At 37.8% G+C, this 27,901-nt stretch overlaps 1 protein-coding gene across 22 annotated transcripts in view; it reads left to right on the top strand.

Moving 5' to 3' along the window:
* Nucleotides 1-27,901, top strand: part of SYTL2 (synaptotagmin like 2) — a 127,003-nt gene that overhangs the window by 86,754 nt on the left and 12,348 nt on the right. For 5 of the 22 annotated variants that reach the window (XM_008263095.5, XM_051821050.3, XM_089332265.1 and 2 more), the window contains 9 exons: nucleotides 387-4,271; nucleotides 8,801-8,902; nucleotides 11,209-11,262; nucleotides 12,478-12,525; nucleotides 16,004-16,098; nucleotides 18,848-18,967; nucleotides 20,244-20,413; nucleotides 21,505-21,607; nucleotides 23,797-23,967. In XM_008263095.5, coding sequence (XP_008261317.4) covers nucleotides 387-4,271; nucleotides 8,801-8,902; nucleotides 11,209-11,262; nucleotides 12,478-12,525; nucleotides 16,004-16,098; nucleotides 18,848-18,967; nucleotides 20,244-20,413; nucleotides 21,505-21,607; nucleotides 23,797-23,967 — 4,748 coding nt within the window. Of the gene's footprint in view, nucleotides 1-386; nucleotides 4,272-8,800; nucleotides 8,903-11,208; nucleotides 11,263-12,477; nucleotides 12,526-16,003; nucleotides 16,099-18,847; nucleotides 18,968-20,243; nucleotides 20,414-21,504; nucleotides 21,608-23,796; nucleotides 23,968-27,901 lie in introns of those variants that run through there. The other 17 variants (XM_051821089.3, XM_051821104.3, XM_070076384.2 and 14 more) reach the window with 8 other exon arrangements.

Raw genomic sequence — 27,901 nt, 5'->3', positions numbered from 1 at the left:
ACTCATAAAATCAGCTTGGTGTATCAGTTTTGTGCAAAGGCTTGAGAGAGGAGAAACTTAATGCTAAAAATGATACATGAAGCAGAATGCAAAATTCACATTAATTTTTAAAATAAACCAGGGATTTCAAAGAAATTTCCTAATTAGGTCTATATTCTTTAGTTCCAGGGGTTTACATTTACCTTCCTTTCACTGTCCTAGGGCACCTATATAGAATATTTTAATTAGGATGACTTACATATAATGTAAGTTATAAATCCATGAAAGATGCTGATATAAACAGCTAGTGGAGTAGGAAGAATAAAGTACCTTTTTAAACAGAATTGATGATTGAATCATAATTCTTTAAGCATTCTCTTATTTAGAAAAGCATTTCTATGTTGCAGATGAACTGTCTCATGGTGTTGAGCCTGAGCCATCTCAGGTGCCAGATCACAGTTCTAGAGACCATCAGCAAGGTAAGCCCCCTTTTCTTACCACTCTAACCACTAAGACAACCTCAAGCTCTGGTCCATATGCCAATGAGATAAGGAAAACAACTGATGATTCCATATCTAAAGTCCTAGACTGGTTTAACAGAAGTTCTCATTCTGATGGCAATAAGTCATCCTTCCAATATCCCCAAGGAAAGGAGTCCAAACTAAAAACAGACTCGGAATCACAAGTTGCTATTTCCGTGGTGGCAGATGACACCGGTCTAAAAGAAAATGACTCCAAGACCCTGCCATCCACTAAAGTTGGCTTGAAGCCTGTGAATTCTGATTCAACATTCCAGGTAGAGCGAGATATGTTGCCTTCTGGAAATTGCCATGATAATCATGAGAATATCAAATTGAACTCTATAAATTTCCCTCAACAAGGCACCCCAAAGGAAGGCCCAGTTGTATTGCAACCATTTGAAATCTATGACATCCCTGGTCAAGCGAGTAAAAATATGGACTATAGCCAAGGTTCAGGAAGCATGGAAGAAGGAAATGGAATATTTTCCCCAACCAGTAACTATTCATACAGTGTTCACAAGGGATCCAAATCAGAAGCCCAAGTTCCACACAACAGTAATGTTGGCAGCTTGGGAGAGGAAGACCCCCATCTTTGTGTTCATGAAAAAAATAGAGGAAATGCAGAAGTGAATTTTGACCCTTCAATAACTGTCCAAGAATCAAGATTGAAAGACAACATGAAAGCTGAGAGAAAGAACAAAGAAGCAGATGCTTCTACCCCGAGAGCTTCCTTAGAGCCGAGGAATACTGCATTGCCACCTGAGGCTGCTAATGATGGATCCTCTTGGAAGAAGCCTGAGGTTCAATTACAAAAAGAAGCTGGTGGCGTTCCCCAGAACCAAGTGCTAAGAGAGAGATACAAAAGAGTGAGTGACAGAATATCCTTTTGGGAAGGAGAGACAGCTACTGCTAAATTAACTCCTAAAGAACCCACATCGTCATTTAACCAGAAACAACCCTCTACTAAAGCATCCCAGGCTGCGAAGTCCCAGAGTGCTTCCACGGGCAGTTTATCTACAAGCCAGAATGAATATAATAAGTTCACTGCCAGAAAAATCATTTTAGATGAGGATGATCAAGCATCCCACTTCCCTAGCTTTTATTCCTCAAATAAACCTAAAGAGAGCAGGTTCCAAAGATCAGATCCATCCAAAATCCATCCTGCAGCTGACCACTCAGATAAAGTGTCTCTGTTTCAGAATAAGATAGATGCACCTAAACAAGGATTGCCACTGGAAGACAGTTCACACTCTATAAGATCCATTACTTCATCAGCACCGCCACATTCCACAAATGTTGGAAATGAAAAATACACTTCTTTGGAGAAAGACAGATCTCTAATTGGTGAATCAAATACCAACTTTAAGGTTGTGTCCCTGAAAGAAAGAATAGATGAACCCAGTGCAGAACATGTCTATAATCACTCTCAATTTGAGAATCTGAAAAAGTTTTGGGACTTAGGAGCTAATCCAAACTATAAAGATAATGATGAGAAGAATGCTACCACTATAAACCAAAAGCATTCTCTGCCTTCTAATAGCCAGCAACTCAAGGAATCCAATAGCATTAAGTCATCAGAGGAAAATACCCGTGAAGTAGAGGCACTTCTGAGTCAAAAAAAAGTTAGGACAAGAGAGGAAATGGAGAAATTTAATTCAAAGTACAAATTCCAGGTGCTACCAAATGAAACCATATTTTCATTGGGACTACCCAGGGAATCCACTGATCAGTTGTCGGGAAATGAATCATCAAAGGAAAATGTGGAAAAGAATTTGGAAGGATATGTTACCCCAGTGTTCAAGAAAGAAGAGGATTACTCAGGTCAAGATATTCAAGAATCCATTGTGAAAACAAGTGTTGTTTCTAAAGACTACAAAGATACTTTTAATGACAGCTTACAGAAGCTGCTTTCAGAAGCTTCATCACCAGCGATTCAGCCTTCTAGTGAAAAAATTCATGGAAAACAAGTGCTCAAACTAGATGTTTCTCAAAATAGAACATGGCCGCAGAAGACAGATTTTGCTGATACTGAAAAAGACAAAGAACCTAAGGTCACTGATGAGCATGTGGACAAAACAGTAGCCCCTACAAAGTTCAACCAGAACACTTTAACTGCCGGACTTGACAAACTCTTGAAGGAAACAACTGGACCTTCACTTTCTCCCTTGCAAACCAACTTGGACCCCGTTACCACTAGCACAAACTCTGAGCCTGCTGAGGGTAGATTTTTTGAAAAAGGGATAGAACAGAGTGACAACACTTCAGCCCATCAAGGAGAAATAATAGCTCCTTATCCAGAGAGGGATGAAGCTTCAGGAAACACAGCTTTTGCTCTGAAAACTGAAAGTGGTGAGTGCCAGCTCAACACGGAGAACTTACTTCAAATGGCTGCAGAACTTTCTCATCCGTTGGACCAGCCTTCCCATCTCCACAGAAAGGGTTCTTTGGGGAATGTGGACAATTCTCCCCACGACAGGCCTTTGTCTTGGGTTACTTATCTTGCTCCCCAGGATAAGGCACTGCCTTCTCCAAGGGAAATTTCAGAGACTATAGAAAAAGTTGTTCTTCCACCCAAACCTGCATCAGATAATGTAAATGCTGCATTACAGAAGCTAGTTACAGAATCTTGGTTGAGTTATCCAGCTGGGAGGGAAGCAGGTCCTAGAGAAGTGAAAGAATTTTCTGAAGGAGTACAGGCAGCAGGTTACCCCCCAAATTCCCAGGCAGTGATCCCACTGTGGGCTACAATGGACACCATATTTCCTGAGAAGGATTTTTATTCCTTTAATGTAGGTCCTGATAAAACTCATGAAGTTAGATCTTGTTTAGCCACCCCAATGTCTCTATCAGAACAGACCCCTAGGTCATCTGCTTCTACTGATCCTCAGAATGGCAAGGAGCTATCCTGGGAAGTGGCAGAAATTGTGAGGGAAACAATTATTCAACCCAGGTCAGAGTTCCTTGAATTCAGTGCTGGATTAGAAAAACTTATGAAGGAAACAATTAACACCTCCTCTTCAAAATGTGAAAATGATTCAGGGACTCTTTTCCCAGCCAAAGTAACAGATAGTACGAAGGTGCCCAAGCAACTTACTCCTGAATTCCATCTTGAGGAAATAAAAGAAACAGTAGAAAAGGCTGAGGCTCCCTCAGTAACTGAGAGTGCTTTTGATAGTGGTTTTGAGAAGCTTCTTACAGAATCCTCTCAAGTTCCTCCCGACTGGCTCCAGGTGTCAGAGAAGGAAGACACTCCTAACAAGGAGCTCTCACAGTCAGAACAGGCCGGGTCCTTGGGGGCAGTTCTGCATTTATACCAGGCAGCTGCAGAGGCCTCTGGCATGAGGGTTAACAGTAATGGTTTGGAATCTCAAGTCAACCACTGTGATAAAGTGTTGGGAGGAGAAGAAGCTGTGACTGATTTATTGATAGATCTTTGTGGCTCTGAAAGTGGGAGTGAGAACCCCAGAATCCCACAACTCTATGTGGACCATGACATTGGGGCCACTAAAACTATAAAACCCCCAGAAGACAGGGACAGTGAAAATGAGGTTGCAGGGGCTTTTCAGAAACCTGGTTGTGAAGAATCTCTTGAAGCAATTAGTCAACCTGTTCTCCTGAAAAAGAAAGACAACCCTACCAATACAAGCAGAGTTGAGTTGATTCTGGCATCACCATGTAAGAGACAAGAGGAAGAAAAAGAAGGCTTCTCTGACTCAGATTTTTCAGAGGGAAACACCGGTTCTAATGCTGAAAGCTATAGAAATTCCTCCAGTGAGCACTGTGTTATTTTTGTCCCATAATGAGTATGCTTTATGGAATGCTGAATTAAAGGGTACTTTTTAAAAATTGATATTAATCTGATAATCCCAAATGGTGCTAAATTCTTTTTGTCACTTAGTCCTCCCAAGCCTTTCTTAACAGCAAAAACAAAAAATTTCGTTTATATTCTCTAGTCAAATAAATTACATAGAAACAGCTTTATTGCAAGGCTGTGTTTTGGTGTCTGACCTTCTGATTAACCTGCCTTTATAATGTTTAGACTTCAAAAATATGTTTTAAATAAATGTTTGGATATAGAAATTATGTTTAAAACCTTTAAGTCGGTTTTTTCCTCTTGGAAGTAGAATTTCTTAATTGACAATCCTCATAAAAGTCTCTAGTAAGGTTTGTGGCAAGAAAATGACACAAATGGGCACAAAGTTCCCATTTAGAAGCAGTATTTTAGTACAATGGTGGCTAAACACCCAGGACAAAGTGCGAGTTTAGAACTTTCCTTCCCCTCAGATTCCTTGTGCATTGGTATTTTTTATTGCATCTCTCTCCTTTCACTTATCTGCAGAATTTTCCCATTCTAGAATATGACTCTGGTCAGATGGAATCACCTATTTCCATCTAAAGGCATTGCCTGGCTTACCGCATTTCTTTGGCTTCAGTTTTGGCTAAGTTAATGAAGATCTTAATCATCTCAGTGGGCTTGGGGTACTGGTTGCAGCCCACATATAATCATGGGAACTCTCTCGTTTTGCTATTCTGATCAATACTTGGTAACACTTGTGTGTTTTAGCAGAGAAACTCCAGAGCAATAGGAATGAAAAGCTAACTGGTTAGAACGATGAAAGGATACAGGTGTTCTCTGCCTGGGGCATTTCAACTAAAGTTGCACAATAACTGGTGACCACCTTCCTTGTAATTTCTTCCCTCCTTCCTTCCTTCCTTCCTTCCTTCCTTCCTTCCTTCCTTCCTTCCTTCCTTCCTTCCTTCCTTCCTTCCTTCCTTCCTTCCTTCCTTCCTTCCTTTCTTTTTTCTTGCTTTCTTTCAATTTATTTGTTGCAAAGGCAGAGTTACGGGGGGGGGTGGAGATCTTCCATTCCCTAGTTCACTCCACAAATGGCTGTAATGGCTAGGGAGGATCCAGACCAAAGCCGAGAACTCCATCTGGATCTCCCACATCTGGGGAAGATCTGTCCAAGCACTTGGGGCATTTTCTGCTATTGTCCCAGATGCATTAGCAGAGAGCTGAATCAGAAGTGGAGCAGCTGGGACTCTAACCAGTGCTCATGTGGGATGCTGGTGTTGCAGACAGTGGCTTAACCCACTGCAGCACAGTAGTAGCCTCTTCCTTGTACTTTAATAGACTATAGTCTCAATGAAAATATGAGTATATAAGTGTTACAGAGTAACTGACTTGTGAGGTTTGGGTTCCTTTGTAAGTAGCTATAGGGTCAGTTTAAAATTTTTTTTTTTAGTTTGTGTGTTTTTATTTGAAAGAAAGAAAGAGACAGACACAGAAGACACATGGAGGGCCAGTGTTGCAGTGTAGCAGGTAAAGCTGCTACTTGGGATGCTGGCATCTCACATGGATGCTGGATCGAGTCCCAGCTGCTCCACTTCTAATTCAGCTCTCTGCTAATGTGCCTGGGAAAGCAGTGGAAAATGGTTCAAGTGCTTGGGCCCCTGCATTCATGTAGAACACACAGAAGAAGCTCTTAGCTCCTGGCTTTGGCCTGGCCCAGTCCTGGCTGTTGCAGCCATTTGGGGAGTGAGCCAGTGGATTGAAGACATCCCCCAACCCGTCTCTCTAACTCTGCCTTTCAAATAAATAAATCTTAGCAGTGGAAGATGGCTCAAGTCCCTGGACCCCTGCACCCACGTGAGAGACCCAGAGGTAGCTCCTGGCTCCTGACTCCAGATTGGTGGAGCTCCGGCTGTTGAGGCCATCTGGGGAGTGAACCAGTGGATAGAAGACCTTTCTCTCTCTCTCTCTGCCTCTCCTTCTCTCTGTGTGTAATTCTGACTTTTAAATAAATAAATCTTAAAAAAAAACTTTGGAAAAAGCTGATATATTATGCATGTGATTAGCATGTTAAAATCTCTGAGCAGGTCTGCAGTAGGAAGCCTTTTAAATTTGAAGAAAGAGCACCCAAAATCCAATTTGTCTTAGAATCCTTTTCCTGTGGAATGCATAGTAACATTAGACAGAATTGGAATGCACTTCAGGAAATTATCATCTAGGGAAGAGGTTCTTAAATTCAATGATTAATTAATTGAATCATTTGTTGACTCAGTAAATATTTTTGAAGTGACTATCGCCAGTCACTATTCTAGGCTCTGAGAATCCAACAATGATAAATGGCAGTATTCAGGCCAGGCCTTATTCTTTTAAAAAAGATTTATTTTATTTACTTGAAAGGTAGGGTTATAGAGAGAGGTAGAGACAGAGACAGAGAGAGAGGTCTTCCATCCACTGGTTCACTCCCCAGATGACCGCAACAGCCAGAGCTGCACTGGTCTGAAGTCAGGAGCCAGGAGCTTCCTCCTGGTCTTCCACGTGGGTGCAGGGGCCCAAGGACTTGGGCCATCTTCTACTGCTTTCCCAGGCCACAGCAGAGAGCTGGATTGGAAGAGGAGCAGCTGGGACTAGAACTGGCACCCATATGGGATGCTGGTGTTTCAGGCCAGGGCATTAACCTGCTGTGCCACAGCACCAACCCCCAGGCCTTATTCTTGATCATGTTTTCACTGTCAAAATGGAGAGATTAAGGATTATTTGGGGAATTTTTTTGTACAGTTGGATGTATTTAATTTAAGGACTAGTCTTATTTTGAGATTGTGCACTCTTTTTTTCCCCTCTCTGTCTTGATTCTGAAATGTCTTTCCTTTTATAAAATTGAGCCATTAGTAAGTGATAGAATTCCTCCCTTTTAAATTAACCTAGCTGGGATGGGTGTTTTGGTGTAGGAGGTTAAGCTGCCACTTGGGTTGCCTACATCCTACATGGGAGTGCCTGGTTCAAGTTTCAGCTATTTTGTTTCTCATCCAGCTTTCTGTAAATGCAGCAGATGATGGCTTAAGCTCTTGAATCCCTGTATTCTACATGGGACACCTGAGTGGAGTACCTGACTCCTGGCTTTGGCTTGGCCCAGCCCTGGTTTTTGTGGGTATTTAAGGAATAAACCAGTAGATCTAAGTTATCTCTTTCTCTGCCTTTCAAATAAATAAATTAAATTAAATGAACTAATTAAGTAAAAAGTTGACTGCTCCATGTTATTTCTCAGCATTTTTTCTTTAAAGATTTATTTATTTGAAAGTCAGAGTTACAGAGAGGCAGAAGCAGAGAGAGAGAGAGAGGTCTTCCATCCACTGGTTCACTCCCCAGATGGCTGCAATGGCTGGAGCTGTGCCCATCCGAAGCTTCTTCTGAGTCTCCAATGTGGGTGCAGGGGTCCAATGACTTGGGCCATCTTTTACTGCTTTCCCAGGCCATAGCAGAGAGCTGGGTTGGAAGTGGAACAGCCAGGACTTGAACCGGCACCCACATGGTATGCCAGCACTGCAAGTGATGGCTTTACCCACTATGCCACAGCTTTGGCCCCTGAGTGTGATAATCTTTTTATGTGGTTTGTGTTTGCAAATATTTCCTCAATAGGAAAATTTTTGTTTTGTTTTTCAAGATTTACTTATTTATCTTAAAGATAGAGTTACAGAGAGAAAAGAGAGATTTTTCCATCCACTGGTTCACTCCCCAAATGATCACAGTGGCTGGAGCTGGGCTAATTGCAAGTCCAGAGCCAGGAGCTTCATCCAGGTTTCCCACATGTGTACAGGGGCCCAAGCACTTGGGCCATCCTTTGCTGCCTTCCCAGGAACATTAGCAGGGAGGTGGATTGGAAGTGGAGCAGCTGGGACGCAAACCATGCCCATATGTGATGTGGGCACTACAGGCATTGGCTTTACCTGCTATGCCACAGCACCAGCCCCAAAAAAATTTTTTGAAGGTTTTTTTTTTTGTTTTTGTTTTGTTTTTTTTTTTTTAAGGAAGAGTTAAAGAGAGAGAAAGGGAGAGACAGAGAAATCTTCCTCCATTCACTGTTCACTCCCCAAATCACCTCAATGGCTAGGGCTGGGACAAGCATAAGCCAGGAGCTTGAAACTCCATCTGGATCTCCCATGTGGTTGGCAGGGGACAAAGCACTTGGGACATCATCTGCTGATTTCACATGTACATTAGCAGGGAAACTATTGAAAGCGGAGCAGCTGGGACTCAGTCATAGGGGATGCTTGCCTTACGGGCAGCAGCTTAACCCTCTGTGCTGCAACACTGACCCCAGGAAAAATTTTTTAAATTGTCATATTAACAGTAGAGAAATATTATTTTCTTCTGTGGAGTAAGTGCTTGTTAGAGTACATAAAAGTAGTGAGGCTTATGACATTTTCTTTTCACCTATTTCAATGTCCATTGGTTATTAAAAGAATCTCTTTTTTGGTATCGTGCAGTGTTCATCAATTTTGTCTTGTAACAGGTTCAGAAGAAGAACCCAGTCCTGTTTTGAAAACTTTGGAAAGGAGTGCTGCTAGGAAAATGCCTTCCAAAAGTCTAGAAGACATTTCATCAGATTCATCAAGTGAGAATCAAGTTTGCCCCACTGTTCATGTACCACCTAAGCTTACAAATGCCTATGTGCTCGTCTGTGGCCTCACTGCATGCTACTGTGCACTGAACCCACTATGTGGAGGGGGTTAATGGATGAGAATAACCTGTCCTAAGTGTGCTAAAGTGGCTTACCCTAAAATGGCTGGCACTTTGCTTTAAAATCATGTGTGAGGTTTGGTACTAGAACACGAGGTTTCTTAGACTCATAGAATCCCAATTCGAGTGTTTATTCGAGTACATTGAGTTTTAAAGGATTGCGGTAGACAGTAAGACTGGTGGAACAGGCAATAGCTAACATCTATTGAATTTTATATACCAAAACTTGGCTAAGAACTTTGTATTTTCTCATTTAATCAGCATAAGCAACTCTGAGATGAATTACTCTCCCCACTTTACAAGTGAAGAACATACAGCTCAGGGAGGTGAATCACCTGCTTAGTATCACATAGCAGACCTGGAGTTCAGCATCAACAAACTGTTCTTCAGAGCATCTCTGAAGTAGCCATGTTATTATGACTGTGTTGGATAGTTGATGAATTTTACATGATATGGAATTGAATTAGTCCCTGGCTTTAAGAATTTTCCTTTCTCTTTTAGCCTTCCTTTTCTATTCCCACACTTCATTTAGGTACTGGAATTGTAAGCCCCAATACTTCCTAATGTGAATACTTGTTTCCCACTGTTTGCTGCTTTAATTGGTGAAGGATTTCTTCAGTACTAACAGAAAGCATAATGTATATAGAGACGTATATGCCAGTTGAATAGACTTAGAAACCATGAATTCTAGGTGTTTTACCATTTTGAGTTTTCATTTATTTATTTGAGAGGTAGAGTTAGAGAGAGAGAGAGGGAAAGACAGAGAGAAAGGTCTTCTATTTGCTGATTGACTCCCCAAATGGCTGCAATGGCTGGAGCTGAGCCTATCCAAAGCCTGGAGCCAGGAATTTCTTCCAGGAGTCCCATGCGGGTGCAAGGGCCCAAGCACTTGAGCCATCTTCTACTGCTTTCCCAGGCTAGCAGAAAGCTGGATCTGAAAAGGAACAGCTGGGACATGAATTGGCACCCATATGGGATGCTGGGGCCACAGGTGGTGGTTTAGTCTGCTATGCCATAGCTCTGGCCCCACTCTTGCTATTTTGAAACTAAAATGTTCCCCTGGGGTTGCAGATAATCATAAGAAAATTTATTCAGTGAAAGTTAACCACTGCCAAACTCTTATGACTAATAACTGACCATTATCAGGTTTAGAAAAATTTTATGCATCTGTAATTGAGATTAAGAAGTCAGAGTTTTAAAAGAAAAAGAATCACTACACCAAACTATTTTTCAAATTCAGAGATTCCCTGCATTCTGAAGACTGAATTCCCAATTTAGGACACAGTCCTAACCCTCTGAAGGTTCTTGGAATCTTAGGGTAGGAAGGGACCTTGGAGGTGATCCATTTCAAACTCCCTCCAGTACTAGAATTCTCTCTAAATCCACCTCAACAGGTGGCCAAGCCCCACATCTGCCTGAGTGATTCCAGAGAAGGCAAGTCTAAGCCTTTGTCTGATAGCCCTGATTGTTCTTCCTTGTATTGGTGACAGATCCTGAGGGGAAAAAAATAACCTCAGCAACAATTGTCCAATTTAGCAAAGCTCTTGCCTGTGAAGCATAGGGATACTTCCATGCTGCAGCTTTGAAATACTCAGGGATGCGAAGGGTTAAAAGAAAATCGCCATCAGCTGACAGGTTTTCCTGCACTCTCCCTTCCAAATACCGATGCCCACTCTCACACTAGCCTGCCAAGATTCCACTTAGCAGCTGGTCCCCAGTTACATCTCTTCAGTTGACTTCCCAAGCAAGTAAACTCCTAGAGGCGTATACAAGCGGTGATGCACATACACAAATATTTGTTAATGACCATAGGTTGGGGAAGGTGTTAGTCATGGCTAGCATCCTACTCTTTCCAGAAGAATAGAGAGGCTGTTGCAGCCCCGTGCTTTTTCCTGCTGCTGGAAGATTGCTTGCTCTGAGCTAACCCTCTAACCCTTGGGAGTCAGTGTGCAGCCGTGTGCTGATGTGAGCTGCATCAGAGCTGAAATGGGAGCTCCTGCTATGGCACTGGCTCAAGTAGCTAATCTAAAGAGAAAGTATTTGGGGGAAGACATCTTGGTTGCACCCCTCACTGCATTTTGACTAATTGCTTCCAACTCCGGAGCTTCCAGGGACAATTTCATTGTTCTTCTCTCTCCAAGGGTCAGCCATGTTAACCATTTGTTAATTTCTCCTGAACAGACCAAGCAAAAGTAGATAATCTGCCAGAAGAATTAGTACGTAGTGCTGGAGATGGTAAATATCTTTATGTATTTGCATGTCTTTCTGTGTATTAAGTTCTGGGGTGAATTGGGCAGTCAGGGGACACAGCTGTCCGATGAATAAAAGAACCAATTAGTCACTATGTAGCAAATATTTCCTAAGTTGTTATAAATCAGTTCTGACTTGATGCTTTTAATACTGTTTGCATTTCTTAAGGCTTCTGCTGATGATACTGTTGTGAGGATCTTATCAGAGAACCTTGAGATACAAGGATTTCTATAAATAGGAAAATGTATTTCTATGGTTATGAGCTGATTTTTACTCTGACTTGCAGAACTCCTTCTGGAGACAGGAACAGTAGAGTGGTGTCCTGGGTTAAGTTATTCCTGTGTTTGATTTTTATATCTCAGCATTTAGATTTCTCTGGGCATAACTGGTAAAGCCTTCAGTTCAAAGGAAAGGATCCCAGAACAAGGGTGGGGAATCCTGCCTCTGCTTGTGTAAATAACTAAGTATGAACTGAAGGTGAAGTTAGTTGATTCTGAATATTAAAGAGCCAGAAAATCTTGAAGTTTGTCAATAGATAAGGTATTTATTTGGTTCAGTTATAAAATGAATAAGGTAATAATGCCTTAATCGGGGGAGGGATGGAAATGACTTTGATTTTTATACTTCAAAATTTGGGTAAATGTATAATTTATATTTATATGCTAGTTTTTTATGCCAAACTGCCTTTACTGTCATCACAAAAACGTGTACTCACTGAGTTTTCCTGTATCAAACAGCAACAAAGCTCCTCAAAGGTCATTCCTTACTTTTATGTAATAATTTTATCTATTTTATTTTATATTTACAACCTCATTAAAATTGGTGGAGCAAGAATTTTTATCTTCATTTTGTAGACAAGAACAGCTCAGAGAAATCAGGTGACTTCTGAAATCCTGTGGCTAGTCAGTGTGAGGATGGGGAGTAGAATCTTAGCTTGTCACTCCTATTTTCAGTGTTGTGATCTAGGGAATTAAAGGAAAAATGCTGCACATCTCCTATGTTGGATCTTAGACTTGCAGTTGAAAAGGAGACTCTAAAAAGGTCCATGAGGAGTCATGTTGCAGAATGGATGAAAGCTGAAAACTTGTTTGATGCATTCTGCAGTTTCGGTTGTGAAACTGACATTTGAGCTTTACTTTCATGTTTTCTTAATCCTTCTGTTAAAATGGTATTTATTTGTAATGTTGCTCTTCTGAGTAGATCAAAAAGCAGATGAGGAGCCAGATACAAATGAATGCATACCAGGAAGTGAGTAGCAGGATTTTTCTTACAATTGACTTAATAATCCACTGTACACAGTATTGAATATACTGAAATAACTAACCCAATTAATAACACATTTATCACTCATACTAAACTCTTTTTTTTATTTTTATTTTTTTATTTATTTATTTATTTTGACAGGCAGAGTGGACAGTGAGAGAGAGAGAGACAGAGAGAAAGGTCTTCCTTTGCCATTGGTTCACCCTCCAATGGCCGCCGCGGCCAGCGCACCGCTCTGATCCGATGGCAGGAGCCAGGAGCCAGGTGCTTTTCCTGGTCTCCCATGGGGTGCAGGGCCCAAGCACCTGGGCCATCCTCCACTGCACTCCCTGGCCTGGAAGAGGGGCAACTGGGACAGAATCCGGCGCCCCAACCGGGACTAGAACCCGGTGTGCCGGCGCCGCAAGGCGGAGGATTAGCCTAGTGAGCCGCGGCGCCGGCCATACTAAACTCTTGCAATTTGTAAAACCATTTCATTTTGATTAAGTTTATTATTTCTTTTTTACTACTGTGTCTGTTGAAAGAGTAATTCATGAGTCCTGTGAGGGAGAATTTGCACATATATATGTGTGTGTATGTGTGAATTATTACTGTATATTGTGCTTTTGTTAGTCTTGGCTCTTTGAGTTTTTATATACAATCAAGTTGGCACCTTCTAATTTAACTGCACTTTTATGTTGCAGTATAGTCTTGGATATTGGCTGTCTTATGGCCTCTATGTATGACTATACACATGAAGCAACCAAGAAAGAACTGTAGTTTGACAGCTGGTGTGTCGAATGTATGGTTGTATATATCTCTCTAAGAATCAAGAAAACCAAATTTTTATTATATCTAAACTCTAAGGTTTAAAACTGAAATTAAACAGTAAATATTTGATGTAAAAAGTAAGTGTACATCGGAAACTAAGAAATAAATATATCCATCAACTAATCAATGTCCACACCAAGCAAAGATAATGTTTGTTCATTCTTTGTTGTTTAATCTTTAGATTACTTAGCTGTGACTACCGTCTTAAAGACAAATAATGCATTAAAAAGGTGCTGTGGGGCCTAGCAAAAATGTGCACATATGCATGTGTGATTTCTTAGCTTCCCAATTTAAGTTGATTTCATAAATTTAGGCCCCGAGGTATGAAGAAAATGATACACATGTCTGTCCTCAGATCCACAGGACTTTTAGTAATCATTTCCCAACAGCCTTTGGATGTGCTAATAGGCCACTTATTGAGAGTAGCAGCTAAATGAGGGAGCCATTAGATAGAGACACAAAGTGCTGATGAGAGAAGTCAGTGACATCTAGTGTGAAATCTGAAACTTTGCTCATGAGGTCCTTCTGCCAGCCGTAAAGGCGCTGAGCTTTGGCACATGACCTGATGAATTCTCAAGAACTGCCTAGGCAAGAAGACAATCCAGCTTCCAGCCCCTGTGAGTATGTGCTCTCTGGCTGCTGCAGAGGAAACAGGAGTGTGACATGAAAGGGTGTTGGCTAACGAGGCTTTTTCAGTTGCTTTCGAAGTGCTATATGTTTAAATCTCATTCTGCCTTGCTATGTTTTGTTCAACATTTAGCCTGAGAAAGGAAAGTGAAATTTATGAGACTTTAAAAATTTTATGAAAAAATTGGATTACAAGATAATGTGCAATATCCATTAAATTTTTGAAGCCCTCTCGTGCATAGCCATAAGCCTATGTATCTATATCTTTGCTTGTGACCTCCTAATAGATCAAGAAAAATAGATTGTATGTTGAAATCTTTTTTAATTAATATTTTCCATAATGACTTGTACTGCTTTTTCACTAGAAGGCAGGAGTGGGGGAAGGGAAGGAAGGAGGGAGAGGGAGAGAGATGGGAGAGAGAATGTATGTATATACTTGTGTATGTATATACTTGTATATGTGTATGTATGTGTATTTGCCAAAAGATAAAAGCAAATACATGACCAAAACATAAATGACATGTGAGTAGTAAATATAATTGAATTTGACCTTCATAGCATCATTTAACAATATACTTTGTAAATAATAGGGAACAGTGAAATAACAAAAACTTTTTTTCATTTTCATTGGACCATATGGTGGAACCTAAGCTTGCACTGCTACCAATAGAACGCACCTCTGTATACACACATACACATACGGAGAGAATTATTGAAGTGGTGATTAATGTAGACATCATTCTGATTGAGATACCATGAATGTATTTTGATGCAAATTTGACTTTGTGAGCATAAGGTAGATAAGAACTGTTACATGAACAGGCATATATTTAGCTCAAATTTCAATTTTTCCTTTATTAACAATTTTTTCAACTAAGGATGAATTTTGCTAATGGTGAGGGCTGAATTTGAGTCTTTTGATTACATGTAAAAATAATTTGATTTTTGATTTTAATATATTTCCCCCAATATTTCTTTTGCTGACAAAGCCAAGCCAATATATTAGTATTGTATTCACAATGTAAGTTAAGAGTCTCTATGAGATAATATTTATTCATTCAGAAAATATGTATATGGAAGCTTTTGTGTGTCAGGAACTGTTTGTTCTCAGGGCCTTGGAAAATATTAACTCAATCATCATAAGTTCTATGATTCACCATAGATTCACCATAAGAAAAGCTTAAACATAGTGATCCTTAGACAATGAAGAGAATAGTTTTCTAAATAGAGGTGTGCAAATTAGGATTAGAATTCATCTTGTGCCTTCTATACATATACTTTCTGTATCAGAAAGAAGATATATGCTATATTTTCATATTAAATACTTAACATGTCCTAACTTGAACTGCTCAAAATTGGCCTTTTGATAATGAAAGTTCTCAGAGTTGACAAGTTTTTAAATAATTTCTATTTTTAAGACTTAATTTTTAAACTATACCCTTTCATAATTCTAAGTGAAAAATACCATCAGAAAAGTAATCCCCATGATCATTATTAAATAAGAAAATGTGCCCTTAGACACTTAATAACCAGGACATTTCTATTATGAAGTTTTGTACGAATACTCTTAGTGTCTGGATGAAATAGTTTTTCAGCCTGTAGCATGTAAGTACTGTAGACCTATCTCAAGAAGATGAACCAATAAATTATAGACCTTATGTTTCAAAGCTCTGAGGGGAAAAATTAAGTTAAAACCAATTCACATTGATAGTATAATATAATTCAGGTCTAACTCCAGTTCAGTAAGGACTAGTTTTTTTTTTTAATATTTTTTTTTATTTATTTTTTTAGGACTAGTGTTTTAAAAACTTTCTATTTTGTATTTGGTTCAACTCCTTGCTAGTTCTCTCTATATATAATTTATAAAAGCTGCATGTTGCTTACCTCATAATCCTATGCATGTAAACTACTGTGCCCTTAACCTTTTTATAGAAACATATTTGTTCATAAATGAAAATGTTTCAACTCATGGCTAATGTTGTCTGGTAATTGTTAAGAATAATTTTGAAATGGAAATGCTGTTTAGTTTCCACAGTGCCTTCACAACCCGATAATCAATTTTCCCACCCTGACAAACTCAAAAGGATGAGCAAGTCTGTTCCAGCATTTCTTCAAGATGAGGCAAGTTTGTCTTTTGTACCTTCAGAAAAATGGAACCAGATAGGTGAATGTGCTCTGCTGAGGTTGATCTATTTGTATTCTGCTGTGGCAGAGACCAGAGAGGTCAGCAGGAATGACCCTTGCCTTCCAAGTCAATGGAGGTAGTGTTGTGGATCCTGGAACAAGGCAAGGCATGTCTCATTTGACTCAAACAGTAACTCTTTTTGATCAGTGAAGTCAAATTGCATAGATTAGGGAACTGGACTTCTGTTTCCAAGTAGGGATAAAATAAGAAATCCAGGTAGAAATATGTTGGCATGAACTACTTTTCTGTAGTTTAGATTTTTCAGTTTAGAGTTGATTTGTAAAAGCTTGCTCTAGGTAGTTTGAAAGCTTTTGTTAAAACAGTAAAGTAATAATGATATGACAGACTTTAAGGAGTTTCTACTGGAATCCACCCACTTTACATATATCATTTGAATTAGTCCTCCAGCAACCCTGGAAGGTAGACATCATAATTATGCACAGATATTACAGGTACAAAATTGAGACTAAGGGAGGGGAATTAACCTCGCTCAGCTAGGAAGGGTTGAACCAGATCTGGAGCCCAGATCTGACTTGCATGATGTTATCCACTATCCCACACTGTCTCAAATGAGAACCTATTACCTACTATTCTTTGAGAATCTAATATATACCAGGCACTTAATACTCATTCTGATGTCCAACTCTTTCTAACTGTATGTGGAAGGTACATCTTCATTTAAAACAAAAGAGGAAAGAGCCTCAGAGAGGTTAATTAACTTTTCCAAAATCCAACAGCTACTAAAAAGTAGGGCTTTAACTCAAATCCTTTGACATTAATATTCCATATTCTTGCAGTAAGATAGTTAGGAGTTTGAGGTCTGAAATCAGACATTCCAGTCTTGGCTATGATACCAATTTGCTGTGAAATCGAGAGCAAATTTTTCAGCTTCCCTGTGTCTTGTTTCCTAGTACTTACCACGTTAACTTTGGGAAAATCAGTGGAGCAATATAGGGAAAACACACAGCATGGTACCTGGCACATAATCAGTACCTAGTAAATGTTAGCTGCTATTATTGGTGATTTTGATCTGATTCCTTACAGTGACAAAAAAAGTTTTACCCTCAGGCATTCTCCTCACAGAAAGTGAGGACAGCTCTGGGCAACAGATAAATTATATTTCCTTCCACTATCCTGGGCAACCACCTGTCCGTTCCTGGGCCTAAAGTTGAACAGTATATGCAAATATTCAGCCTTTGCATATCATTAAGAGCCCATATTGTAATTTCCTTTTGAAAGAATCACTCACTCTTTGGAAATAACTCATCAGCTGGAAGCCAGTGGTAGGTATTCCATAGAGTTCCTGTGGTTCTGTACCTTTGTAAATCTGCTTTGCTCTTGGATAGTCATATGAATGGACCATGTAATTGGGAGACAAATTATGTTGGTTTCTGATCTTTAATATTTCTTTTCTCTTCAGTTTTAACCTTTATATCAGTTCTAAATCAAGGAGAGTTCCAATCATTTTGGTTTGTATGTCAGGGATACCAGAATTAAACCATTCATTTTTTGTTTCAAAGTCCATGGGGTTGAACTGAATGATAAAGAAGTGGAGATGAAATCGGGTCTTGTTTTAATTTTCGCTGTCCCTTTGAGACTTAGCATCAGTCACATTTTGGGGGTACCACCTATGTGAAAAACGCTATTCCAAGTCGATAAGACAGAGCCCCATCTTCCCTTAATTCACCAATGGTTTCATGTACTAAGTAGAATGTAGTATATACTGTGATAGAAGGAAGTGGACTGTTAAGCATGTAGACAGTGTGGCAGCAGAGACATTTAAAAAGCATGGATTTAGAATTAACCCTTGAGAGAGTATTCTTTTCTTATCCATGTAAGTCATTAATTTTGTTTTTCTTTAACTCCTTTTGTTAATATGCATTAGAATTGGCATCCATTATATTGATGCATAATTGCATGATCCTGGAATATGTTGGCATGAACTAACCACTCTTGCCTAAAGTTGTTTTCTTAACCCCAGAAGCCACTGAATAAGCTGTCTAACCCCAAAAGGAGCTCATTCTGAATCATGAATTTTTAAAGCTATAACCTTTCAAATTAAATATAATAAAATGTGTTAATGCCACTTTTCTTTCTTGTCCCAGGTAATTATTTCCTGGAGCATATTTAAAATAAGTATCTTCTTGCTATTTTTAAAAAAATGTGTTAAAATCTAAAATGGGTAAAATGTGTAATTTAATATAGTTCCCTGTAGTAACAAAAAAGTTTAATGTAATAACACTGTAGAAATGTTAAGGAATGGATTAAAATTATATGTAATCATTATACAAATATAATAATAAGTCAATGCAACATTCCTTTTTCCTAGTTTAATAGTGTCTCATATATTGTTTTTTGTAAAGTTAATACTTTTTGAATATATATATTCAAAGAGTGACAAGAAAACTCTTAATATTGCTTTCTCCTGTGGTGGTTGGGTCCACCTTATAGGTGCCAAAATCTTTTAATTTTTGTAGCTAAGTACTTGCCTCCTCTTTAGGAGGGTCACTGCAGAGCACCTACCCCATCCTGAATCCTATTCCCTGGTGCTTAGTACTAGCATCCTTTGGCCTTGAGAAATGTCATTAATCAATGGGATACCAAGATATCATCTGTGCCTAAACAAATTCTGACCTTGATTCATTCTGAATGTAAACACTATGCCTATTATATGATGTTTTGTAGAGTGATGACAGAGAAACAGATACAGCATCAGAAAGCAGTTACCAGCTCAGCAGACACAAGAAGAGCCCCGGCTCTTTAACCAATCTTAGCAGCTCCTCTGGCATGACGTCCTTGTCTTCTGTATGTAAACAAAGGCTCTGTGTTAATATCTCTCCGCTTCTCTGAACCTCTCTCTGCCACGCTCCTGGTCATTGTAAAATGGCCTCTTAATGTATTTCTCAGACTCCAAGGGCACAAGCATTTTCTCTAATCCATAATTAACTTCTTGCTGGCTAAGTTTCCTTAAAAAAAAAAAAAAGTAAGGGGTATATATCTATTATAAATAAATGTATCTTTTTAAATATAAATACTTCAGAAATAAACCTAGATTACCAACAAGATGAATCATTAAATTTTTCTGTGTAAAAGTTGGGATAGCTGTTATAAATTCTGCTTATATCAAATATGCTTTTATATACTGTTTACAGTCACAGCATTATGCTCCTCTTTTTGTCAGCTTGGTTGATAAATGTGCTGATTCACATGAAAGAATAAGAGAGGTAAGAGAGGTGATTCTCGACTTTATAGGAGGATTCAGAACAGGGTTTTTAAAAGGAAAGCTCCTCAAATTTACTTGTTTAGATTTAAGAGAATTGATTTTACATAGAATTTACATTAAATGATATGGTTTGTACACGTAGTATATATGTAGAAATACATATATGTAAATATATCCACATGTACTCACCAAATATTTTTCTGATATACATATATCTCACAAAATATGCTAGACAAATGATAAAGCTGTGCTTAAATTCTTACTAGCCTTGCATTTCTGAAATCTTTTTAAAAAATCTATATAAATTGAGTTTCTGCTGATAATTTAATGGATGCCCTTGGGAAGGCTTTATACTCCCTTCATCAATCATCCATTTTCTACCCTTCCTGACCTCTAAAAGCCCCTGGCTCAATAAGCATTTTCCTACATTCAGTGGGTGGGTAACATGGTAAAATTCCTTTTCAGTGCCTTGGAAATTTGAGCAATGTGTCACTGTGATTTGTGTGCCTGGAGTTTCTCATATCCTCTTTCTTTGGCACTTTAAACACTAAGCATGCTTAAAAATGGAGCTTTGAATGCCATTAGCATAAAATCACCCTGTTTTGAAATGAGCCAACATGCACATAACTTTGCGTTTCACTTTTCATCTGTATCTTTAAGGGGACATTGTTTTGGGCGACAGTAGCCATTTGTACCATGTCAAGGTATCTGTACTGATATGTCTTGATGCCATATTAAATTAACTGCTTTTACATGTAAGCTAGAGAAATAATGCCAAGCAAGGATTATATCCATGATCCTTGTGCTGGATTCAAGAATGAAATAGAGATGAGTATTGCATGTTTCTAATGCTTTTAGGTGAGTGGCAGTGTAATGAGTGTTTATAGTGGAGACTTCGGAAATCTGGAAGTTAAAGGAAACATTCAGTTTGCAATCGACTATGTGGACTCACTGAAGGAGTTGCATGTTTTTGTGGCCCAGTGTAAGGACTTGGCAGCTGCAGATGTTAAAAGACAGCGTTCAGACCCGTAAGTACATTTTGGAGTCAACTAGTTTCTCTTGGTTCTCAAATTATTCATCTTGTAGGAATGGGGAAAGAAAGAAAGTAATTAAAGGGAAGGCATGTGGTGACTGTGTTAGAAGGACTGTTTGAAAATTTGGGGGAAATGCTGTTTGATTTACTGCATAAGCTTACTAAATTATGAAAATCACAGAGAGACACAAAATGTTTCAACTTGGAAGAAACCTTTAAGGCCATCTTGCCAAGTTCCTTCGTTTTACAGGTAAGGAAGCAAGGTCTAGAAAAAGTGAGTGATTCATATATGTGAGTTCAGGTAGCAGCAAAATGAGGAATGAAGGTTTTAATTCTGGTATCTTTTTACCACATTCTTGAACTTTTTCTAAAATCAGGGACATGTGAGACACTCAGTTCAGTGATATAAAATTATTTAGGAGTCCAGAAATCTAAAGTTTTCATATAAATTATGTCCTAAAGAACTCAAGGGATGGTACTTATGTTTTCAATCACAGATTTGATGCATTTCAGTTTATTTGCAAAATATGGTATTCTACACTTATCCCAACACAGAAGTTCATTGCTTAATTATTTCGCTGGGACAAGCCCAGTCCTTTAATTCTTATTATGAAAACAACTGGGTTTAAGGTCCTTTTTTTCTCTTTTACAATGAATATGGCTTAGTTAGATGTGTGGTAAGATCAATTTTTGTCAAGAAACTTAAAAAGAGAAAAATACTGCAAGCACCAAAGCCTTTTCTCACTAGGAGACAAACCAACAGACTAAGCACTATGTAAGAGGTCTGTCCCACTGGGGAATCCCCCACATATTAGGGAAAGTCAAGGAATAAGACAGTAACTCAGGAAATCTTCCTTAAAAGTCCTTAAAAAAATCCTCAAAACATTACTAATGCTCAACTGCACTAAAATCTGTTTAAACATTTAAGTATAAAGATGTTGACAGAAAGATTTGTTTCTAACTGCTTTTCTCAGTGTCATGAAATAATTATATCTGCTGTCAGTTTTCAATGCATTTTTTGAAAGTAGAAGCTGAAACATCACTTTTATCTTTTCTGAACTTCTTGTCTTTCAATTCTCTTTTTAGATATGTAAAGACCTATTTGTTACCAGACAAAGGCAAAGTGGGCAAGAAGAAAACACTCGTAGTGAAGAAAACCTTGAATCCTGTGTATAATGAGATTTTGCGGGTATCTATGACCTTTATATAAAGGAAAATCCTAAATAATACCTATGCATTTAAATAACTGTACCTCCTTGAGTAATGTATCTACAGATAAAGTCAGTCACCAAAGAAAAGAAGGAAAGGAATGAAATTTTCTCGAGGATTTGCTTTGTATTTGATGATATAGCATGAGTGTTACTACACTATCTCATTCATTCCCCAAACATACCCAACCAGTGGCATCATTATCTGTATATCACAGATGAGGCAAATATAGGTTAGAAAAATAAAGTAAATTAGTCAAGGATACATAACTTATAAAGTTAAACAATGCAACTGGAATTTTCTTCTAGCACAATTCTAATCACATTATTTCTCTGCTTAAAATCTTCTAGGATTCTGTGAATGGAAGGGGAGAGGGAGTGGGAAAGGGGAGGGTTGCGGGTAGGAGGGACATTATTGGGGGGAAGCCATTGTAATCCATAAGCTATACTTTGGAAATTTATATTCATTAAATAAAAGTTTGAAAGAAAAAAAAATCTTCTAGGATTCCCATTGTCGTAAGGGATAAGTGCATCCTTTACAACCTGAGCTCTATCCAGCCTCAACTTTTCCCTTTCATAATCTTTGTTCCAGCCACCTTGGATGATGTACTTGTACTACTGGGGTGTTCTGTTCCTTCAGCTGGAATATTATGTCTTAAATACCTCTTCTTATGAAAGGTTTTCCTTAGCCCCTAATATCCCCTACAGCCTGCTCCCTCAATAACTTGGCTTTATAATAGGCAATGTTAATATTTGGCACTTTTAACTGGCGATTTCAGTATTTATCTTACCACTAAATTGTAATTTCCATGAGGGCAGGAACTAACTCTAAGTTATTGATAAATTGGATGCCTTTGAGCAAATAACTTCATATGTGTGCACCTCAGATCTGCAAAATGGGGATAGTGGCTGTTTTCAGATCTGCACAAGGGAGATAGATAGTAACAGTACTTATCAGTAGTTGTGAACATTGAAAGAGTAAATAAGAGTGAAGTGTTTAGCACACATTAAGCATCTAATAAATTTTTACTCAATATAATATCTATGATAGGTACTCAAAGATGTTGATTGGAAGAATAGAGGAATTGACAGATGAATGGAAAGTAAACCTGGCTCACATATTTATGTTCTTTTTCTCCTATAACTGCATCAAGCTTAGTTATGACTGACAGATCATTTAGAACTAGAAATATAAAAGATGATCATTCTCTCTTTCTGAAAACTCTGTTCAAGTATTTGGTTCTCTGGGAAAAGCAGCAGTTAAATAAACTCTCAGTCATCCATGAGTAAATTAGCTAGCTTGTGGATTTTGTATAGCAAGTTCTTAATTAGTATTTGACTATGATATACTCCAGTTCCTAGCTATTTCTGGGAGCTACTTCAACCCTATACTCAGAAAAAGCCAGCTAATGGTAAGCTCACAGTAAGGCAGTTCTGCTGTAACCAAAATGGACATTCAAGTTGTACATCCTACAGCCACATAGAGATTATTTTTAGACAAGTACTGTTATCTCTTCCATGATTATGTATAATCAAGAATTGACTACACTTGAAACGAAAAATTGTTGAGATACCAAATATTTCCTGCTTGGCCATATGAACAGGAAAAACAAGTTTGTTGTTTTTGAAAAATACCTGTCCTTGTGGTCTGGATAGTAGGGGAGGTATATGGAAGTGGAGGCAGCAGTTGATGGGAATGCTACTTTATGCTCAGTTTTACTGTGACCCTAAAACTGCTCTGAAAATAAAGTTTATTTAAAAATACCTGATCTTCATAGAAAACAAGAGAACTGAATTAAATGTTACTTGTGTTTTTAGACTGAATTTGATATATGCTTAGTCTAAAAATATCCAGCAAAATTGAGAATTGGCTTTTGTTTTTAGAGAGCTATTACTGGCTATGATATTTGAGCCATGGTCTGCTTCATCAGGGATGGGAAGTGGAGAAGAAAACCAACTTTGTGAAAAGTGGATATTAGCCCTTTGAAATAAGACACTTAGAATAAGATGATTTTGCAATGTTTTTGAGAGTTGAAACCTAACAGACAAGAAAATCTGTTCTACCAGATGAGTTTTATCATCTCTGTGTCATAACTTTGGTATAAAGTAATGTTATTCAAAGAAAAAGGTAATGTTATTCATCAGTTTAATTTTCTTCTTTGAACTGCAGTATAAAATAGAAAAGCAAATTTTAAAGACGCAGAAGTTGAACCTGTCTGTTTGGCACCGGGATACTTTTAAGCGCAACAGTTTCCTAGGGGAGGTGGAGCTTGATTTGGAAACATGGGATTGGGACAACAAACAAAATAAGCAATTGCAGTGGTACCCTCTGAAGCGGAAGGTAAGTTCAGAGTTTTTAGTTTGGTTGGTTGGTTGGGGTCTAGTGTTCAGGAAACCCTACAATTGCATTTGATCTATAGTTTGGTATCATTTTCAACTAGGAATGGCTTATTAGCTTGCACATACATTCAGTGAAGAAAGGGTGGAAAACTCAATCATTTAGCACGAATGTTTCAGAGACTTCAATCAGGTCTTTTAAAGAGTTCAATTCTTTGGTATTTGAGACGTATTTTTAACCTAGAACATGGTCAAATTTTAATAAGTCTTCCATGTGTTACTTGAAAGTCCATTCTATAATGGCTGGATGTAATGCCGTTTGTCTATCAACAAAGTCAATAATGATTGTTCAAATCTTTTATGAGGATAAAATGGAAAATGGAATTAAAAGATGATGTTACTACAAAAATGATTTTTTGAAATTCATGCAGATGATGAGACTTCAACAGGTTAATGAAAAGTGTGTATTATGAAAGAAACTACACATGGATTTCCAGGTTTTTTTGCATCAAAATAAGCTTATCTTTTAATTCCATTTTTTCCATGAATGTTTTGAAGTGCCTTTGTATATATCCTTACTGATTTAATGTCTGTGTGTACTGTGAATTACTAATGGAGATATGATTATAGATTTGTCTTTTCTTCTAGTTTTGCTGTTTTTGATTTGCTTATTTTGAAATTGTCATAAGTATATACATAGTTAGCATTGTTTTATTTTCTTGATGAAATGATCATTTTATCCTTTATAAATATACTTTTTAAAATCTCTAGTAATACTTCTTGTCTTAAAATCTACTTTGTCTGATACACTTCAAAAAATTCATGGAAATGGAATTGAAAAAGATCTTTTATTTTGGCACAGAATTTGAAATTCATACATAAATTTTCATAATACTACATTTTCCATGAGGTTTTTGAATATTCATCCTATTAGTATAGCCCTTTCTACTTCCTTCTGGTTAGAAGCTTGTTTCTATCCTTTCATTTTCAGCCCTCCTAAATTCTGGTGGTTAGGATATATTTCTTATAAGCAGTAGTTTTTATTTTTCTCCAGTCTGAGAGTATTTGTTAACTATTATTAAATAATCATTTAACCCATTTTCACTTAATGTAGTTAATTGACATATTTTATAGAAAACTTTTATTTAATAAATATAAATTTTGACAGTACAACTTTTGGATTATAGTGGTTCTTCTCATAAACACCTTCCCACCTGTAAACCATTCCATCTCCTACTCCATCTACCATCCCATACTTCATTAAGATTCATTTTTAATTATCTTTATATACAGAAGATCAACTCTATACTAAGTAAAGATTTCAACAGTTGCACCCACACAGACACACAAGTATAAAATACTGTTTGAAAACTAGTTTTAGCATTAATTCTCATAGTTCAACACAATAAGGACAGAGGTCCTACATGGGGAGAAAGTGCACAGTGACTCCTGTTGTTGATTTAACAATTGACACTCTTGTTTATGGCGTCAGTAATCACCCAAGGCTCTTGTCATGAGCTGCCCAGGCTATGGAAGCCTCTTGAGTCCATAAACTCTGACATCATTTAGACAAGGCCATAACAAAGTGGAAGTTCTCTGCTCCCTTCAGAGAAAGGTACCTCCTTCTTTAATGGCCGTTCTTTCCACCAAGATCTCACTCACAGAAATCTTTCATTTAGGTCATTTTTTGCCACAGTGTCTTGGCTTTCCATGCCTGAAATACTCTCATGGGCTTTTTAGCCAGATCCCAATGCCTTAAGGGCTGATTCTGAGGCCAGAGTCCTGTTTAGGGCATTTGTCATTCTATGAGTCTGCTGTGTATCCTGCTTCCCATGTTCTCTCCTTTTTAATTCTATCAATTATTATTAGCAGACACTGATCTTATTTATGTGATCCCTTTGACACTTAATCCTATCTTTATGATCAGTTATGAACTTGAACTGATCACTTTAACAAGGAAGATGACATTAGTACCTGCCAACTTAATGGGATTTGGATTCCCATGGCAAGTGTTTAGCTTTACCCTTAAACATAAGTCCAAGGGAGCATGTGCTGAACTATACATTTCCATTCTCTCTTTTTCCCACTCTTACTTTTAACAGGGATCAATTTTCAATTGGATTTAAATACCTAAGAATAATTCTGTAGTGAGTAAAGAGTTTAACCAATGGTATTAAGTAGAAAAATAAAATACTAAAAAGAATAAAATAATAGGCTGTTCTTCCACAGTCAGGACAAGGGCTGATCAAGTCATTGCTTCTTGTAGTGTCAGTTTCACTTCTACAGATTTCCTTTTAGGTGCTCAGTTAGTTGTTACAGATCAGGGAGAACATATGATATTTGTCCCTTTGGGACTGGCTTATTTCACTCAGCAAGATGTTTTCCGGATTCCTCCATTTTTTTGCAAATGACTGGATTTCATTTTTTTTACGGCTGTGTAGTATTCTATAGAGTACATATCCCATAATTTCTTTATCCTGTCTTCTGTTGATGGACATTTAGATGATATTTGTATTTGGGTCCAAGTCTAATATCTTAAAATTTGCCTTAGTTTTCTCATTTCCATAATTATTTTATTTGAAATTAGTCAATTATATCATTCCATTTTTCACAATATTATTATGTAAGCAATGGTTTATTTTCCCTCTTCCTTCTTGGTTACTAGGGAGATTATAATTCTAATCCTGGAAATAAAAGTGTCTAACATAAATAAGAACTTTTGCCACTTCCAGGACAATGAAAGGAACCAAGAATGTTTTAACTCCATTTACCAGTGCTCTTGGTATTTTGCATTATTGCTGATCGTGTTTTAACTATCCATATATTTTAAATATTTTTAGACATTTATTATTATTTTATAAAATTATTCATTAAATTCACCAAAAACTTACCTTTCTATTACTTCTTGTGTTTTCATGTGAAGTTATTTTTTCTACTCCAAGACATCCCTTCCACTTGTAGTGCTTATCTACTGACAATTGTTCCTTTCAGCTTTTCTCTGCATTATAACATCTTTTTCACCTTAATCTTTGAAGATTATTTTTGCCTCATTGCTAGCTTGGTAATTATTTCTCTTAACACTTAGAAGGCATCATTCCATTGTATCTTGACCTCACTTTTATGTTGCAAAATCAGCTATTACTCTTAGTTTTGTTCCTTTGAAAATTATATCTAATTCTAAGATTTTAGGATATTTTTCTTTGTAATAATTTGAGACAGTTTTACTGTAATGAGCCTAGATGTAGTTTTCTTTGTATTTATGCTCTTTGGCCATCAACTCTGAAAAATTCTTTCATCAGCTCATCAGCTTCTGGAAAATTCTTAGAAGTTATTTTTTGAAATACTGTTTTGCCCACTGTTGTTCTCCTATTCTTCTGGAAATTCTAATGACACATATGTTAAATCTTTTCACTCTGTCTCTTTAAGTCTCTTATGCTCTTTCCTGTATTGTATATTCTTTTTTTCCATATACTCCAAGGTACTTCTTTTGCTGCATTTTTCTAACCTATCATGTTTTATCTAATGTATTACTGTTAAGACCATATATAGTTTTGGTTGGTTTATTTTTCAGAGGGAAGGGTGGGAAAAGAGGGAGAGAGGCATCTCCCATCTGCTGGATCACTCCCCAAATGCCTGTAATGGTTAAGACTAGATTGAGCCAAAACATGGAGCTAGGAACTCAGGCTAGGTCTCTATGTGGGTGTCAGGGACCCAACTACTTGAGCCATCATCTGATGCATTTAGCAGAAAGGCTAGAATTTGGGAGCTGGAGCCAGGACTTGCGCCCAGGCACTCCAGCACAGGAAAAGGGCTCCCGACCAACAGCTTAACTTCTAGACCAAATGCCTACCCCCACCATATAGCTTAAACCCATCTACAATGTAAGACATTTTTCAGAATAGGATTATCATTTGTTTTGATTCTATTTTTCTCCTAAA

This window comes from Oryctolagus cuniculus, chromosome 1, assembly GCF_051225735.1.
Source record: "Oryctolagus cuniculus isolate XC-2025 breed Fujian yellow rabbit chromosome 1, ASM5122573v1, whole genome shotgun sequence".
Lineage (NCBI taxonomy): Eukaryota > Metazoa > Chordata > Mammalia > Lagomorpha > Leporidae > Oryctolagus > Oryctolagus cuniculus.
Note: the sequence above shows the minus strand (reverse complement) of the source record. Positions and strands in the feature narration are given on the sequence as shown.